Below are 17606 nucleotides of genomic sequence, written 5' to 3'. Positions count from 1 at the left end.
GCTCTGATGATCTGACAGGAAAGTGAGTGATTTTTTTAAAGTCTCTTGTGAACACAAATAACTTTTTTCATTTTACAGAATAAACAAACTCTGTTATCTTCAACAGAAACATGGATCCACAGACCTTGTCTTTCTCACTCCAGTGAAGGACATCATGCTTGATAAAAGATTTACGGCTCTTGTAACTACATGGGAAACAGTTTGCATGCAGCTAGGCTGGGAATATAGCAGAAGGATGGTTGTGTTATGAGGAAGTTTAAGTCCTCTTGACTTTGAAAATATACTTTGGTGTCCCTGTGACCAAAGTAATGTGTTATCATGCTAACATGTCCCAGTTATCACTAAAAACTATGTGTAGCAAAAGCTGTTGGGAATGTTTTTAGCTTAAGTACTGGACAAATAAATATAGATTAATGAGTTATTGCAAATAAACTTAAGGGGAATGACAGGATTTCACCACAGAAATTGAAAGACTGCTTGCATGTTCATTCAGGACCATCAAAAAGTATAAAGGTTTTTAAAAATACAAACAATATAACAAAATGTATGATACAATTAAATGTAGCTTAGCAGTGAATGCAATACATACAAAAAAGAAAAAGAAATCACAAAGAGAAGGGAGTGTTTTTTCAGGAGAAACTGTTCTGTCCTGATAAGGGACTGCTCCCTCCATCAAAGGAGATTAAAACACATAATACAGTCATATTTCAAAGTGGGAGGAAGCAATCCATTTGGTGATTAAAACCGAGGTATAAAAGGTGAACGAGGTCTTGCTGTAGTAGCTGGAGGGTCGCAGGTTGGGGGTTTGCGGTTGGGGGTCTAACAGGTAAATGGGAGAGAACATAGTTGTGGTCTGGGCATGCTTGATCCCGTCAGGCGGAGGATGCGGGTACCAGTAGGCATGAGAGGAGATCAGAGAGCCTGCTGGATGTTATCTCGTTCTTTCCATACCATACCTGCAGGCCGGTCGAATCACCTGAGGCAGCAGCCAATCATCTTCCGTGTCTCTCTGTCTGCTCTGTCAATCTCCACTCGCAGAAACTTCAGGATTTAATTTTTCCTTCAGCATTTAAGCGTAACCGCGCCATGTCTTCTTTGACTCTTAAGTTAAAGAAAATCATTGTATCTCTATAATTGTGTGAATTTGTCTCAGGACCTCTTAAAAAAACATCTGGTTGTTAACACGTCTAAAATTTAGGTAAACACAACCTCAAATGAACAACAGAAGTAACATATTACACTGTGTCGTTATGCAGAATCAATGCATGAAAAAATAAATCAAGGGTGTGCTGCTAATCATATGACCTTGGTTAAGGTATCATCAGTTCTGGAGCATTCAGGTGTTTGTTAGCACAACACAATAAGGGCAGGCATCAGCAATTGGCTTAAAGAAGCATTTGGTGCCAGTAATAAGGCCATTTCCAAACAATTTGAAGTCCAAAATTCTCCAGCAAGAAAATTTTTTCATCCACAAGTGGAAAAAAAAATCAAAACGGCTGCAAGTCTTCTCAGGAGTGGACATCCCAGTGAACAAGCCCCAAGGTCAGACTGTGCAATACTCAGAAACTGCAAAAAAGCCAAGAGCTACATCTGAGATTCTACTGGCCCCAGTTAGCAAGTTTAATGTTAAAGTTCATGACAGCACAATTAGAAAAAGGCTGAATAAATGTGGCTTGTTTGGAAGGCTTGCCAACAGAAAGGCTCTTGTCTTTGAAAAGAACATGGCAGCACAGCTTAACTATAAAAGAAAGTTGGCTTAAAGTGGGAGGAGCTAAAACAGCTCGTTTCAGAAAGAAGAGGAACTGGGGAGCTGCACAAAGGCCCAGTAGAAGATAAATAAGGATTACTTGGAACGCTGACTCATGTAAAGGTATTCTAGTCCAAGAATAAAACTACCATCATTTATATGATGTGGGGGTTTTTTTATTTAACCTTTATTTATACAGGTAGTCCACTGGGGCTCAATGTCTCATTTACAAGAGAGACCTGTTTCAGAAAACCATATTAAAATATATAGTGCTTTCTGGACCCAAAAGCAGTCACTGAAAGAAACAGGAACAAAGGGGAAATATTTATTCTGACTGATATGAGCCAATAAGTAAAACTACCAAAGACCCCACAAGGAACAGGCAGGGAACTCCAGTAACAAACAGAAATAATATCAGACAAAAAGAAACACACGCGTGAGCTAATTAAGGAGTGAGAATACAGCTGGGGAAACAATGCACAGGTGAATAGAATCCATATAACGAGACAAGGGGGTAAGTAAAAAATAAATACAGAGGACAAGAGACAAAAGATCAGTAGTAGGTCTTTGTTTCCTGATGATGGTGTGTTATGGAAAAAAGGAAGGCAAATAAATATGGTGGTTGAGTGGGGATTTGACTGGGGATTCAGGGTTTTTGGTGGAAAAGACAAAAATGATGTTCTTTACAAAAAGAAAAGAAAAGTGAGTGAGACTTTGACATTGAAACTGTATGACGAGGTAATTGGGAAAGTGAGCTCTTTTAAGTACTTAGGTGTTGTGTTTGATTCAAGACTGACATGGAGGGAGCATATTGACCAGATTGAAACCAAATGCAAAAAAGTTATTAATGTTATGAGGTGTGTAGCTGGGAGGGGTTGGGGAGTGAGCTCTTATGCTTTGAAAAGACTTTACCAGGCATTAATTAGATCGGTCTTCGATTATGGGTGTGTGGCATATGGTTCAGCAGCTCCTTCTGTGTTGAGACGTTTGGATGTTCTTCAATCGGAAGCCCTTAGAGCAGGGCTGCCCAATCCCAGTCCTCGAGAGCTACTATCCTGCAGCTTTTAGATGCATCCCTACTCCAACACAGCTGAATCAAATGGTTTGATTACCTCTTCAGCTTGCCATCATGTTTGGCAAAGGCCTGATAACAAGCCATTCATTTGATTCGGGTTCACCCGAAAGACAAAACGCCAAAACACAAACTTAACAATGTGGTGTATGCTGTACAGTGCAGCGAGGAATGCTCAGACCTCTACATTGGAGAGACCAAACAGCCACTTCACAAGCGCATGGCACAACACAGAAGAGCCACCTCCACAGGACAAGACTCAGCAGTCCATCTGCATCTGAAGGATAAAGGACACTCTTTCGAGGATGCCAATGTTCACATTTTGGACAGAGAGGACAGATGGTTTGAAAGAGGAGTGAAAGAAGCCATCTATGTCCACTGTGAGCGACCATCTTTGAACAGAGGTGGGGGTTTACGACACCAACTCTCTGCCATCTATAATCCAGTTTTGAGATCCTTTCCCAGACGCCTTAACGCCCACTCACATCCTGGGCCATCTGATCTCAGGAATTCGCATGATAGGGTGGGGCCAGGTTTCACAATGAACACACCCGAAACTCTGGCTGATTGGGACCCACGCCCAGTTTCACACCTTGGCTCAGGCGATTAGAGGATCATCAGGGGGTCCTTTTGTCCCTCTGTGGAGGGTCACTCCCACTAGGTTTATATCTGGGACTCTCCACCATTTGACCTTAGAACTAAAGAAGCTTCTCGGATGAGAGGTGAAACGTCTTCAAGCAACTTAAAGAAGTCCAGACGCTTTTCTTTCCAAGCTCCTTTGACTACGATGACCTGGATGACTGAGAACCTTCACAGACAAGAAGTCAGAAGGATCATTTTGGAAAGGTGGGGAATCAGTGGGCTAAGGAGTGTCAAGTGTATGAACTTAAAATATGTCCTGCAGTAGTGTTCCCTGTGGTTCCTTCATGGTTATTCGCGACCCCTCCTGTGGACTGGTACTTGCTGGATCTGAAGAGAAAATTGAAAGGAAGAGTCTATCTTGTTTCAGCATTTCATTTTCACAGCTTGAATGAATACCCTGAGTGTATTCATGTGTTCACGGATGGTGCTAAAAGTCCAGATACTGGAATTACAGGGTTTGGAAACAGTTCCGTCAAAAAATATTGAAATAAACAGACGCCCTTCGGATGGACTGGCAGTGTACACGGTTGAAATGGTAGCAATTTTGGTAGCATTGAAATGGGTAGAGTGTTCAAAAATCAGGCAGGTGGTAGTATGTTCTGACTCGGCAGCTGTTCTTTAAAGTCTACAATCATTTTGTTCGAAGACAAGGCAGGGTATGCTGTATACTATTCTGGAGACTATAAGCAGAATTAAGTGTTGTGGTAGCAATATTGGCTTTCTTTGGGTGCGAGATCATGTAGGAATGAGTGGAAATGAAAAGGTGGATAGGTTGGCAAAAGGAGCGTTGACTAAAAATAGGACTGAGATGGAAATTAAAAGCAGCGGATCTGAAGCAAAAGGTATTGTTTGGAGGCAAGTTGTTCAGGAGTGGCAGAAGCGGTGGGATTCAGGGAGTAAGGGCAGGCAATTGTATCATAAGGAGGTGGCAAGGTGTCGGTTGTATAGGGGTAATAGGAGAGAAGAGGTGGTCATTACCAGGCTTAGACTGGGACATTGTGCATTAAATAAAACACTACAGATGATAGGAGAACATGAGAAGGGGCTTTGTGGAGTGTGCCAGGAGGAGGAGATGGTAGAGCATGTAATACTGCGGTGCAAGGGTTATGATGTGGAGAGGAAAGTTCTGCAGAATAGATTGAAGGAGCGGGGAATTGGGAATTTAATCTGAAGAGTGTGTTGGAGGGTAGTAGGGCACAGGTGAGGGAACTGGTAGGGTTTCTGAAGGATATAGGTGTTTATGAAAGAGTGTAGGGTCTTTTTTTTTTCTTTTTTCTTTTTTCTTTTTTTTGTATTGTTTTTTTGGAAACAGATTTTAAGCTCACTGTCTGACCCATACTCCGGAACAGTAGGAGGCGGTAATGCTCCTTTACGTTGGTTGCCAACCGCCGTTAAACACGAAGAAGAAAAGCTCAGTAGTGAAAAACAAAAATTGATGAATGGTGACATTACGTTTGCTGCAGTAAGGTATTACCATTGTAGTTGTAATATTTCAGTTTCTGAGGGATCGGTATAAGTGTTATTGATAGTAGGAATACTGAAAACAAGATTCCTCATATGTTGTGTTTATTTGATTAACAATTCGCCCACCCTCTTTTTTTTCTTTTCTTTTTTTTTTACTTTGAGTGCCACAATCAGGTAAATCTCCATTTACAGTTTTACAACAACTTTCTTTTGCAAATTAAAAAAAGAAAAAGGTTGTGGCTAAAGGGATACAGGACTGACATTGGAGGGTTTTTATTTTGAATGTAAACTCTCTGGCCAATGCATTGGGTATACCTGTTTAACCGCTTGTTAACAAAAGTATCTAATCAGAAAATGACATGGCAGCAGCTGCTTTTATGCAGACATGGTCAAGAAGAGCTGCTGAAGTTCAAACTGAGCATCACAGTGGGGAAGAAAGATGACTTAAGTGACTTTGAACTTGGCATGGTAATTGCTGTCAGACATACTGGTCTGAATATTCCAGAAACTGCTATCCAGGGTTTTCAGAGAATGCTTCAAAAAGAAAAAAAAATCGAAGAATAGCCAAACTATTTGGAGCTGATAAGAAGGCAATGGTAATTCAAATAATTACTTGTTACAACCAAGGTATGCAGGAAAACATCTCTGAACGCACAATATGTTGAACTCCTCAGCAGCTGGGATACAGCAGCGGAAGACCACGCCTGGTGCCACTCCTGTCAGCTAAAAACAGGAAACTGCGGCTTCTTGATGTACACTCACACACCACGTCATTAATTACTCCGTACTAGTACTGGGTTATATTGTTTCTATCTAAATCAGTTGTTTTATTTCTATTCTGGATTATTATTATTTTTTAGTTGTATAAATCATTTTAATATAAGTATTTCAGTGGAACAAAAATTGTTTGGGGAAAAGGTATGACAATACAAACACAAAATGTATTGAAAACGGAAGATTCAGACATGTAGACATTATATTCTAAACATCATATCAATACCTGGTGTGACCAAGTTTGTTTGTTTTTTTTAAAAAGTGTCCTTTCTAATTTATATTCTTTCTTTTTTTTTTGAGTTGATTTTGTAAGTGGATAATGTTACTTTAGTTGCTTTAGTCTTAGTTTTAATTTGAATTCTAAATAATAGCTTTATTTGTCATTTGCTGACTTCGTTTTCAACTAAATGTCCGCATTTCTTTCTGAACTGAAGCGTCGATTCCTTTGTGCCGCTCACATCAGTAGATTTGTCGACCCCTGGTGGTAGTAACTCGGTACTGCAGACATTTTTCCATGCTCGGTAAAGTAGACGTGGCAATGACGTCAGTACCGGAAATGACCCGGATCGGAACTTTAACTCCTGGGTATACTAGTCTTCACCAGAAACACCGACGGGTCTGATAATATTTTGCGATACCGATTCAGGTGAGTTGAACCCCATCTAGCTTTGTTTATTAAATAAATTTAAAACTCGCACCGTCAATTTTAGTTGGCTTTCACCGAGGTGAGATTGGAGGGACCGTTCGAAAACTCCCGTTAGCTCTCTGGAGCTAACGTTAGCCCGCGGTTAGCCGGTCAGGCCATGATCAGCTGTGTGTCGTGATGGGCGGCCTTCACACAAACAGACCCAGTCCAGGCTCCAAATAATCATCGTTACCTAATGATATATATATTTAACTTGCCTGTTTATTTATATGAGCTTTAGCACAGTTATTTGGGCCTTATTTCCACGCTGTCGCGGTCTTTGTGACTAGCTTTTGGCTACCGAATCTCCTGAATTTGTGTTTTATCTGTTGAATTTGAAGCTGTCGGCCCGGAAAGCTAACGTGACTTCTTTTTTTAAAAATTTCAGACATGAATGATAACCACCTTTCGATGTGAATTTGTCCGTACACCGCGAGGTCTTAGTATTTATCAATCAGACAGACCCCAGGAGGAGGAACCGGCTGCCCGGGTGGTGTTTGATCTATAGCGGGCAGGTGACTCACTATCAGCGGCAGCATGACGTGCCGTGACCGGACACTCGAGTTCCAGTCAGCGTGTAAATCTCTCCAGGGCAGACAGGTATGTTGTCTTTAAACAAAAAAACTAAAAAAAAAACAGCCACGTCCCTACACTCAGATTTATTCTAATTTATTTATTTTTTTGTAGTTATTGGGGTTTTTGTTTTTTTTCTCAGTTCAATCTATTTACATAGTGGTTTTGCTCGTTTTTGCTTAGTTTTTATTATATTCCATGATAGGTTTACTTGAAGTTGTGCACGATTTGATAAGAGTTACCAGAATCTTTTTAACACATACAGCTAAAATGCAGTGATGCAGATCGGTTTTGGTAGCACTGTATAATTTTGGGCTTGGCTTTTAGTTTTGCTTTTTGTTCCTTGTTTACTCCTCTCGGTAAATCCCCCAAATAACAGTGTCAAAATGTTTTTTACTTTCTTTAAAAAAAGAAGGTAAATAACTATCAGTCAGTGTGTCTGGTAATGCAAACATAATTATGTCAGTGTTTATGTGAGATGATGCAAAAACACATTTGGAAGTGATTTTTGTTTACTGAGAGGTAGAGCTTTTTTCTCTACCTCTCAGTAGTTTTTCCTCTCTCAAAATGGGCCTTTTAGGTGTGACTTCTCAAACTTTGGCTACTTAATATAGAAACATCTATCCCAAAAACACATTTTAAGTGTGTTTTCACATTTAACTTGTGCTGGTTACTAGTTAGAAATATTTCTGTCACAGTCCTGATTATTTTTCTTTGGAGGAAGGTTGATGATTTAAAAGAAAAAATGCCAAATTCAAATGATCTTGTGTATCTTATATTTTTAAGTGACCACATTCTCTTTTTTTATTATATTAACACTCCAAATATTATGCCATTAGACATTTTACTTTTTGGCATGTTTAAGTTTTTATTTTAAAAACAAAAAGTCAGAACAGACTGGATTATTATTTTATCATGATAAAAAAAAAAATCCAAATTCTTTGACTTCTTGATTCATTTAAAATCAATTCTCAAAGTCCTGCTTATCATAATTTATGTCTTACCCCCCCCTCCCCCCCCTTTTTTTTTTTTTTTTTTTTTTTTTTTAATGTTTCTGGCCATCTCATCTGCTTCTTTGTACCTCCTGTAGCAGAATGGAGTCCAGCCCAGTAAACCGGCACTCAGTGCCCTCAGGCAGCGCAGTGACTTTACAGTTATGGCCAAGTAAGTTCCACAAAGTCTGTTTTCGCATATGTTTCCTCATTTTATGTTTATTTGCGGTTCCTTTATTTTCATATTCACTGTTGAATTAGCTATAATATTCATATAATGAATTTAGCATATAAATGGTTTAATACCCGTTTCTCTTACCTTTAGTTAAAGAGTTGTACTAAAGAGATTTGAAGCAAATATAATTATTGGTTCTGTGACTAGTAGAGAAAGTTTAACCTCTGTTTTTGTCTCCTTGTAGGAGAATTGGGAAAGACTTGAGCAATACATTTGCCAAACTGGAAAAGCTCACAATTTGTAAGTGTTAATTTTAATGTAATTTCAGCTTCATTTCAAATTTCTGAGTGTGATATCATCCAAAGTGCTGACCTAGATGATGTTATTTTCATGTTTTAGTGGCAAAAAGAAAATCTCTGTTTGATGACAAGGCGATAGAAATCGAGGAGCTGACATACATCATTAAGCAGGTGAGTTGAGCTGTCACTCTTCAGTAAAGCATGTCAGTCCTTTTTTATATCTAATGAAACTTTATATTATAACTTTCCCTTCTTTTATTTGTCTTTTAGGACATTAACAGTCTAAACAAACAGATAGCACAGCTGCAGGACTTGGTGAGGTCCCGTGGAGCTCCAGGTGGCCGACACATTCAGACCCACTCAAACACTATAGTGGTGTCATTACAGGTATATTTTTGTACTGTATTTGTGCAAATCCTGCTGCTTTTTGTTGTTGTTTGCGTTTTGTTTTTGCTTATTTGGATCAGAATGAGTGCAAGATGACTGCAGATGAGAGCTCTATCTATATTTTGCACCCTGTCCCCTTCCTGGTCATAACCTTTAGATATGACTTAATTTCTCAGTATCTCATCTCTCATATCTGTAGGTAGTTGGTATATATTCCTAAATATATGTATATATTATATACACTGTATATAGCATATATTCTGTTTTTTATTTCTGTACCAACGTTTTGTTTTGGGGGTTTTTGTTTGTTTTTTTTTTTGCATCAAGACCCCAAGATAAATTAATCATTTGTTTAAAAAATTGACAAAAATTGTGATTCTGATTCTGAATTTGAAGTTGATCTAAAAGGAAACAACTTTGAACCTTTCTGTAAAACTTTGTGTACAATTTTAAAATCAAGAAAAGATGTAGTTATTGACTGAGAGAATGCGAATTTTCTGTAGTTTTGGGTTTTGTTTTTCCTTCTTTTCTTTTTTTAAATGGTAACAAAAGTGAATCGGCACCTCCTTTAACTCTGTCATTCTTTGTCTGTAGTCCAAGCTGGCATCGATGTCCAATGACTTCAAATCAGTCCTAGAAGTCAGAACAGAGGTGAGAGCTGCGTCAGCACACAAAAGCAAACAATGCTAATACCTAAAGCTCTGGATAAGGTGAAGGTTTCTTCTCTCTTTGACTCTTGTTCTTCAGAACCTGAAGCAGCAGCGCAGCAGGAGAGAGCAGTTCTCCCAGCCTCCGGCGTCGTCTTCTCCTCTCATGGCCAACAACTTCAGTAAGTCTCTCCACATCTCAGCTTCACGCTTCAAGTTGCTCATTCAGATTTTTAACAAGGGTCTCATATGAAAGTAAATGGCTACAGCAGGTTAACAAAGCATGTTTTGTAGTTTAATTAAGGCGTGTTCACTCTATCCTGAATATTGTTTGTGTGAAAAGTTCTGTCTTAATCGTTTTGTGGACCTTTAATGTTGCACATGTATAAACTGACGTGCAGCGCTAGTAATACAGACAAGGGTAAAAGAGGACCGTGAACATGGCTGGCTTCACACTGCCTGCTGTAATGTCACATTTATATCACCTGTATTCTCTGAAAGTGTGAACTTCCCACTAGTAATGAGAATAATCATTACTCAAAGCATACAAAGTGTGTATTAGAGTGAACACACCGTGAGTATTTCTTTGTTGTGTCGTGGAGGAAAATACTCGACGTCTGGCTCCTGCTCAGTTCATCATTCTGCTAAAATGAATGATTAAACGTTTTGCCGAGCAGGCTTCTTAACAGAGACCCTTTAATGAACGCACCGAGCTCCAGTGCTTCCTGTACGTGCATTTACACAGTTGGTAAAATGTTCATAAATTCACTTTATTTTAGCATTTTTGGCCAAATATCAAGCAAAATGCTCATTGTGAATGCCTAGAGATTTTACAAAGAAAAAAAGATGGATATTAAAACTGGTTTCATTATTTTAAATATATAATTGGCTCGATTCTAATCTCTGAAATGATGCACTCAGCATTTAGTTATCTTGATGGATGATGGTATAAATATTTACATTTCTCTACTTGTTTGTGTTATTACCTGCTAAAAGGTACATGGGTATAAACCCTACGGTAGAAAACCATAAGCATAATAAATCACATATTAACAGAATATATAGTTTTTCTGTGCTTGTGCACACATTCCCTTATTTCTGTTTTTGGCGTACTTGCACTGAGCATGTTGTTTGATGGTTAGGTGTTTTGTTTTTTCCTTCATTTTCAAAAACGGCACTGGTTGTGGATAAGTTTTAAATACCAGTGTACTTTTCAAAACAGCAGCTGTTGTGATAGGGAACTGCTGGCAGTCCTTGTGAATGATTATTACTGTATTTGGTCATCTGTAATGCAAGAATTACAAAATATTTTAGGGAGCCGCAAAAAAGGGGCCCAGGAGCCGCATGCAGCTCGTGAGCCGCGCAATGACTACCAGGGCTATACAACCGCAAATTACAAAGGTATTTCCCGGGAACGTCTCGACTCTCCAAGCGGGTATAACTAGCTACTGTATGTGCCCGCTGTTCTTTCTGCTTTCCGCCTGTACCATAGAGGATTTCTGTGATCACGTGTGTGTGTTTTGTGTCTCTGCAGATGGCTCGGTCCTGATGCAGGAAGAGTCCCGGAGCCGGGGGGATGTTGCTATCGATATGGACTCTCCAAGTAATCCTTTGCAGCTTCAGCTTATTGATGAGCAGGTAGGGTGTTGGTGTTTGTTTGCTGAAGTCAGACAGGTGGCTCAAAAAATTTATTCTGTTGTCAAACTTGACTGACTTTTATCCAAGATTAGCTAAATATTAGACTAAAATGCTGTGTTGTGGCAACAGGACTCGTACATCCAGAGCCGTGCAGATACCATGCAAAACATCGAGAGCACCATCGTGGAACTGGGTTCCATATTTCAGCAGCTGGCGCACATGGTCAAGGAGCAAGAGGAGACCATCCAGAGGTGAGGAAGAGATTGAGACAGATGAGGTTCAGTAGGATAAAAGAACGTGTCACACAACTGAAAGAAAGGACTGGAAAAACAATCTTGCTGGAAAAAAAGCCTGAAACATAAAAGCACTTTTTTTTTCTTTTTCTTTTTTTTGGTCCTGTGTTGGGATAAAATTATATAACAAATGTATTCTTGGAACAATTCAGCAAGTAAAACAGATCAGCACGTATTGACTACAAGTCTTCATCAGGGTCTGACAAATACTCATCAGTCAGGATTCATTAATAGCCCTGGAAGGCAATCAACCTACACCAATTTTAATCGCTAGAGGGTGTTAAAATTTAAAAGACAGAAGCCCATATATATCAAAGCAATAACAAATCTTAGCAATTTTCTATTTAAAATAAACAAATAACAAACTAAAGCAGAACTGAAAAAAATTGATTTTATTTATTTTTTTGCATTAATGGTATAAGTATTGGTGTAATATCTTAGTCTTTGAAATAAAACAAGACTGATTAGAGATAAAAACTCTTCTCACTGCTCCGTTTCCTTCTCACAGGATCGATGCTAACGTGGAGGACACCCAGCTGAACGTGGAGGCTGCCCACACAGAGATCCTCAAATACTTCCAGTCGGTCTCCTCCAACCGCTGGCTGATGATCAAGATCTTTCTGGTCCTCGTGGTCTTCTTCATCATCTTTGTCGTCTTCTTTGCTTAAAGGAATGAGGAACGGGGAAACGGTATCGAATGAGGGAGAATAAAATTAAAGCTAGACTAAGAGGATGTATTTCGAGACTCTTCTATCACGATTTCGTGGAGGCTTTTGGGATCCACTCGAATACGGACCTGTCGTTTTGTCCCAAGCCACAAACTTTTCAGTCTTAATTTGACTCTTCAATGGAAAATGAAGATGTTGAACTCTCGAATAAAACAAATAAATGATCTTTGAATCCCCACTTTAAGAGCAGAAAGCTGCTCTGTATCCTACATTGACCAACTATTCATAAGCATTTAATCAAAATGGCTCTAATTTAATGGTTTGATTCTGCAAACTGTCTTATGGTTGTTTTGTTTAACCTCTTTTACCACACGTCATCCTTTATAGTAAGTATTACAAAGCCAAACTTTACAACTGGACTTGCTCCTCAGATTATGTTGCTTCATATTTTACCTGCTTTTTACTGGAACCACATGACTGTCTCTCATTTATCAGCATTTCCTAACCTTCTACCATCCAAAACTGATGTGGATTTTTTTTTTTTTTTTAAATCTTTATTTGCTGTTTTGTTTCATTTGCCAAATTGGTACCGTTGTTGAACTGTGACACAATACAAGGAAACTCGCTGTGGCACAAGTAGGCAGTCATAGCCAGATGAAGGGAGGTTTGCAGTGTAACTGAAGAGTGAGCTGTGAGAAATGTTATATAACAGCACTGTTTTAAATGAAGCTGTGTGGTGAGCAGCCTTCGCAGAGGTTTAATGGAAGAAAAGGTTTAAACCTCACTCACTGAGTGCTGCAGGAGGATCAGTGCGTATGAAGGGGTAAGCGCTGGTTGTAAAGTCACACGATCGGCCACGTTCCCTGGAAGTGTCTGGTTGGATGCCTGTGCGCATCCATTATCTACCTAATGTACAGGATGTTATTTAAATGACCACAACTTTTTAAAAGAAACATTTTTTCCCTTTTTTTTTTTTTTTTTTTTGCTCTTTCTTTTTTTTTTTTTTTTTTTTTTTTTCTTTTAGCCAAATGCCTTGACTTCAGTGTATAAAGTTGAAATAGTTATGAAGATGTATTGATAAAGTGTGCATTAATAAAACAGTAATGGGGTGCTGGCATTCACGTGTGGGATTTTCTTGGGATAAGAGGATTAGTCAGCAGAGCTTTAATTAGCTGTAACAAATGCTGCAGTTTATATTTGGCCTTTTATTCTTTATTTTCATTTATAACAATGCAGGCAGATATGCATTTAAACATTAGCCTCAAATGTTAGCTAAACATCTATTTAAAACAAAAAAAGAAGACATTTTTGTGTAAAAGAAGTGTTTTAATTGCACAGACAAGATCAGAAAATTGGTTATTTATTACCTTAAGTACATGTTGTATTACAGTAAAATCATACGTGAGTCTAATTATTTTCTGCTTTACTTGACGGGAGAGCATCTGTTAACTGAGCTGGTGATCTGGAGCCAAACTGTGGCTGCTGAGTCTGCAGAAGAAAGCTGTCCTGTCTGTTATGTAACAAGTTTTAGTTCATGTGATGTGTTTATGATTCATCAGAGAGCCCTTACAGTATGGGTTTGAGTTTATAGATGCCATAAGCTTGAGCAAAGTTTAACTCAACATACTAAATAGGCTGTCATGGACATATCCTTATTTTCTTAGGTTTCTTGTACAGTACAGTTATACTGGTTGATGCTCAGACATGGTCTGAGTTTCAAAATATTAAGTTGGTAGCCAGCAATTCAGGATTCAGACTGCTTTAAATGTTCTTTTTTCCACTTCCATATTCTTTAGTCTGTTTCGTGTCAACCCAGCTTGTGGTGGTGTACAACCCAGTGTACTCCTAATGCCAGTCCCAAGTCCAGATAAATGGGAAGGTTTCATCAGGAAGAGAAGGAAGGGTAGAGGTGGTAGTCAAGGGAGTGATAGTGGATATATCAAAAAGGTGTTGAAGATGGAGCTGCCAGGTAGGAGGAAGAGAGGAAGACCACAGAGATGGTCTCTGTGGTCATGAAAAAGGGCATGCAGAGCGTTACTGTGACAGAGGAGCATGGTAGGGATAGGATGAGATGGAGGCAGATGATCTGCTGTGGCAAGGGTCCCGTTAAAAGAAGGAGGATCTGTATTTACCACTTCAGATACAGAAACCTCACCCATCCGTTACCAGACAAAAGTGGTTTTAAAGGGAGATGAGCTAACATAAAAACTGGTTCCAGGCCCAGAATGAGACAAAGCAGGATTATTTTGAAATGGAAATCAGGAAAGGGTACTTGAAATATGGAAATGAGCATAACAGGTCGTGTCAGATTTGGAACAGCTATTTATTCCCTTTAGTATTTTTGGTCTTATGTAGGTAAAACTGTATCAGCAGTTTCTAATTTACCCACCAGGACCACAAAAGGCTGCTGACATCTTAAAGCCAGAACCATAATTCTTTTAGATTTACCTAAAGCTGCCAGTGAGCAAATCTACTTAAGTCCTTTCTCTTGAATTTTTTTCTTCATCTTTTGAAATAAGAAAATAATTTTTTTAAGTTTTCCAGATTTTTATTTGACCCATTTTTTAATGGCAGCTACTTCCACTTCTCCCTTTCTTCCTCATTAATGCTTGTCTTGTACAATCTGGGCTCACCTAGTCTTCTCTGTGACTCTCCTAGTTTCTCCTCCCCTCCCTTGCACATGTCCCTCTGCTTTATTTCTCCCCTGACTCCCCTCACTTCTCTCACCCATGAGCACTCTGCTCTATAGGGGTGATCTCTGGCATGCTCTTACTCCTTCCCTTCCTCGCCCTGGCTTTGATTGCTTCCTCCTCCTCCCCTTCTCCATCCTCCTCCTCATCAGACCATTCCACTTGCTGCTGCAGGTTCCCCCTGGAGCCTCTCAAGTTGCTGCCCTTTGGGAAATACCCCGTGCGGAATTTTGTGCGGAAAGTGACAAAGGAGAGGCTTTTGCTGCGCTGCTGCTTCTCAAACACCACTTCCTGGGTCGGAACCTCATCGTTTCCGTTCGCCTCATCCACACAGTCACGCAGCACTGAGCGAAAGAGCCGAGGAACCTCGTGAACCTCGGGCTCCATCTGTGACACCAGCCTCCTGAACCTGCAGCAAGAGGGATAGAGTAAGTGTAATATGAGCTGACTTTGATTCACACCCCTTTACAGCCAAGGCAAAACAAAAAGGACACAGCCAACAAAGAGTGTAAGGGTGGAGAATGAAGAATAAATTGGAATGTCACTGTAAGAAAAACACTGGTGGTGTTTGAGGGTGGATAGCCTGCATGAAACTTTTTTTTCTAACAGAGGACGTGTTTGCAGAAGTGACTATTAATGATGGAGTCTCATTGATGACTCTTGCTTTTTTGTCAACTTGTTCATATTTTTGAATCCCACAGATTAATAAAACTGAATATTAGATTTTAAAGCCCTTATATTTACTGATCGCTTTGTCTAAACAACTCTGTTCAGTGATAACACCAATAAAAAAAGTCACATTTGCTTTATTTTAACTGAAAATTCATTCATCATTATGTTGAATTAATTATGGGCATTTACCAGTGAGGGGTAGGGTTAGTGCTGGGTCTTATTTACACCACACCAAAGCAAGCATAGTCGCAGAAACTAGAAAATTGTACATGCATCTTGACCCTCCAGTTTTTCTATTCTCAGATTTACATAAGGGGTTGATATGAACCTCACACAGACATTTAAAAGTCAACTTTTATAAGTATGGCTCTGACAGTATCAGCGAGTTATTGCTTAGTGTGTAAAATGGATTAGACTGAAACCCTGCAGCTCTCTGCTATTTGAAAATGATCTGTAGGTCTTTTAGTTATAGTAACAGTTTCACCGTTATCCTGCCAGATCTCTAGCTCTGTCTCTACCTCTGCCTGTTTTTCTTACCTGACAATCACAGGCCCACACTGTGCAGGAGGGATTTTGGCACAGAGGTCTTGCAGCTCCAGCAGGTCATTGGGAGTGAGCTCATAGGGCTGTGGGGTCGGGGTGGTTGCCAGCCAGCTGTAGTCTGCTGTAGAGGAAGAGCTGCGACGGCGGCGACGACCCTCCGTCGCCCTCTCCAAACGGATGCGTTCAGTGCGCTTCACCATGGCCCCAAGCTCCAGCATCAGGGTGTTGGTTACCAGCTCCTCAGTTGTTCGCTGGCCGGGCACTTTAGGCTCAAGGGAGAAAACAGCGGACCAAGGAAACATCTGGAAAAGACACAAAGAGTTGGTGAAGAAGAGACTAAAAAGTATCTGTCATACGATGATATGACCTTCACCATGTTTGAAGCTATAGTGTTTAAAGCAAAAGCATTAAAATCACCTCAGCACACAGTCTGTAGAGCTGTTTTACACTGGAGTTATCTAAAATCCTCTGAAATCTTGATTGTCTATTTAAGTAAAATGTGGTGCATATGTGAATGCAAACACATTGCATACTGTTCTAACTTCTCTCCTTGTTATCAGATATATATAAATCTTTTCTTACCTTCATGAAACAAGGGTTACAAAGCTGTAGTATCTTCTCTTCTGATGACTATCCAACACTTGTCTGGTAAAACCTCTGTCAGCAGTAAAGTGAGCAGCGGGCCTGCACAGGCTCGCGACATTCAAAGTGGATGAAACTCCTGAGACTCCAGCTGGTGGCTCACAGATACCTGACTGCTTTGCTACCGGTGAAGGTCCCCAGCAGACAGTGCGTGTATTTCTGTGAGGGGTGCGTATTGTGTGTGTGCGAGTTTGGGATTGAGAATACAAGTAATCCTGTATTAATAATGAGTGAGTGACAAGAGGAGATTACCTCGTGACATGAGTGTACGCCTGTGAGAGCCGTGTGCGTTTGTGCTTCTGTGTGTGATGGCCAGAATTCAGGTGGGGTATTTATATAACATTTATATAATATTATATATATTTATATAATATTTATATAACAGCATGGGGACTTAATTTTGTTTTGCCACCTTTCTTTTGCATGTTTTTCATGATTTTATATCTTATCTGACGTTAAAGATGTAGTGAAGGTTGCAGGTCACAAACACCTTTCTCTAAGATATTTCAAACCACTTTCAGAGTCTGACAGACTAATTTCTGGACAGTCATGAAACTTAAACCAGCAGAATTTCTGGTTTCAGGCTGATAGGCATACTATTATACCCAGCACAGTCTTTAAAATAGCATCCAGTGGACAGACAATAATCTTTCAAACACACCTGCAATTACCAGACTGTTGTTGGGCTAATGTTACATAACAACCAACCTAATCTCACTTTCTCACACACTCAGGTGTTAGCAGTCTTTCCCGTCGACTTGTACATGGCATTGTATTGGTAACATAAGGTACAGTCTAGTGCCTGGGTTTCCACACCACTCAGCAATGAGCCACCAAATCCCAGATTACATTCAAATCCATAGCCTACCTGGAAGAATGAGTGGTTGTAATAGCTGACATAATCTAATTACAGCTGCTACACTCAGTGACTGAAGGGAAAACAGTTCTTACTGTTATCAACAAGTGTTGCTTGTTTCAATTTATCTAATGCCAGAAAATGCTG

General features: G+C 39.7%; 2 protein-coding genes across 8 annotated transcripts; one reads left to right on the top strand and one right to left on the bottom strand.

The window, feature by feature from the left end:
• The first annotated feature begins 1768 nt into the window (after positions 1-1768).
• Positions 1769-12116, top strand: stx5a (syntaxin 5A). 7 transcript variants are annotated; one of them, XM_026143806.1, is made up of 12 exons: positions 1769-1870; positions 6773-6984; positions 8048-8121; positions 8369-8424; positions 8524-8594; positions 8694-8810; positions 9405-9461; positions 9558-9639; positions 10772-10858; positions 10992-11095; positions 11225-11346; positions 11897-12116. In XM_026143806.1, exons 2-12 carry the CDS (start codon positions 6922-6924, stop codon positions 12054-12056), a joined length of 993 nt encoding a protein of 330 aa, XP_025999591.1. In that variant the 5' UTR covers positions 1769-1870; positions 6773-6921; the 3' UTR covers positions 12057-12116. The 7 variants fall into 7 exon arrangements, with proteins under 7 accessions (XP_025999591.1, XP_025999609.1, XP_025999598.1 ...); XM_026143824.1 differs by lacking the exon at positions 1769-1870 and adding an exon at positions 1972-2261; XM_026143813.1 differs by lacking the exon at positions 1769-1870 and adding an exon at positions 4876-4928.
• Positions 12117-13361: 1245 nt separating this feature from the next.
• LOC113007340 (protein RD3) lies at positions 13362-16873 on the bottom strand. Its single transcript, XM_026143789.1, has 3 exons — positions 16544-16873; positions 15956-16263; positions 13362-15155 (listed from the first exon to the last, which is right to left on the bottom strand). The coding sequence occupies exons 1-3, from the start codon at positions 16547-16549 to the stop codon at positions 14780-14782; spliced, it is 690 nt and encodes a 229-aa protein (XP_025999574.1). The 5' UTR covers positions 16550-16873; the 3' UTR covers positions 13362-14779.
• Between the last annotated feature and the right edge of the window lie 733 nt (positions 16874-17606).

Source organism: Astatotilapia calliptera, chromosome 2 (assembly GCF_900246225.1).
Source record: "Astatotilapia calliptera chromosome 2, fAstCal1.2, whole genome shotgun sequence".
NCBI lineage: Eukaryota > Metazoa > Chordata > Actinopteri > Cichliformes > Cichlidae > Astatotilapia > Astatotilapia calliptera.
The sequence above is the reverse complement of the archived record's forward strand: the minus strand, read 5'-3'. Positions and strand labels throughout refer to the sequence as shown.

Bases quoted from the DNA above. Each gene is read 5' to 3' on its own strand.
- stx5a (XM_026143806.1), top strand. From the start codon at position 6,922: ATGACGTGCCGTGACCGGACACTCGAGTTCCAGTCAGCGTGTAAATCT. The intron at 8,122-8,368 runs GTAAGTTCCACA...GTCTCCTTGTAG, and splicing joins GACTTTACAGTTATGGCCAA to GAGAATTGGGAAAGACTTGA. The intron at 9,640-10,771 runs GTAAGTCTCTCC...AAAATATTTTAG, and splicing joins TCTCATGGCCAACAACTTCA to GGAGCCGCAAAAAAGGGGCC.
- LOC113007340 (XM_026143789.1), bottom strand. The intron at 15,156-15,955 runs GTAAGAAAAACA...CTCTTGCTGCAG, and splicing joins TGTGGGCCTGTGATTGTCAG to GTTCAGGAGGCTGGTGTCAC.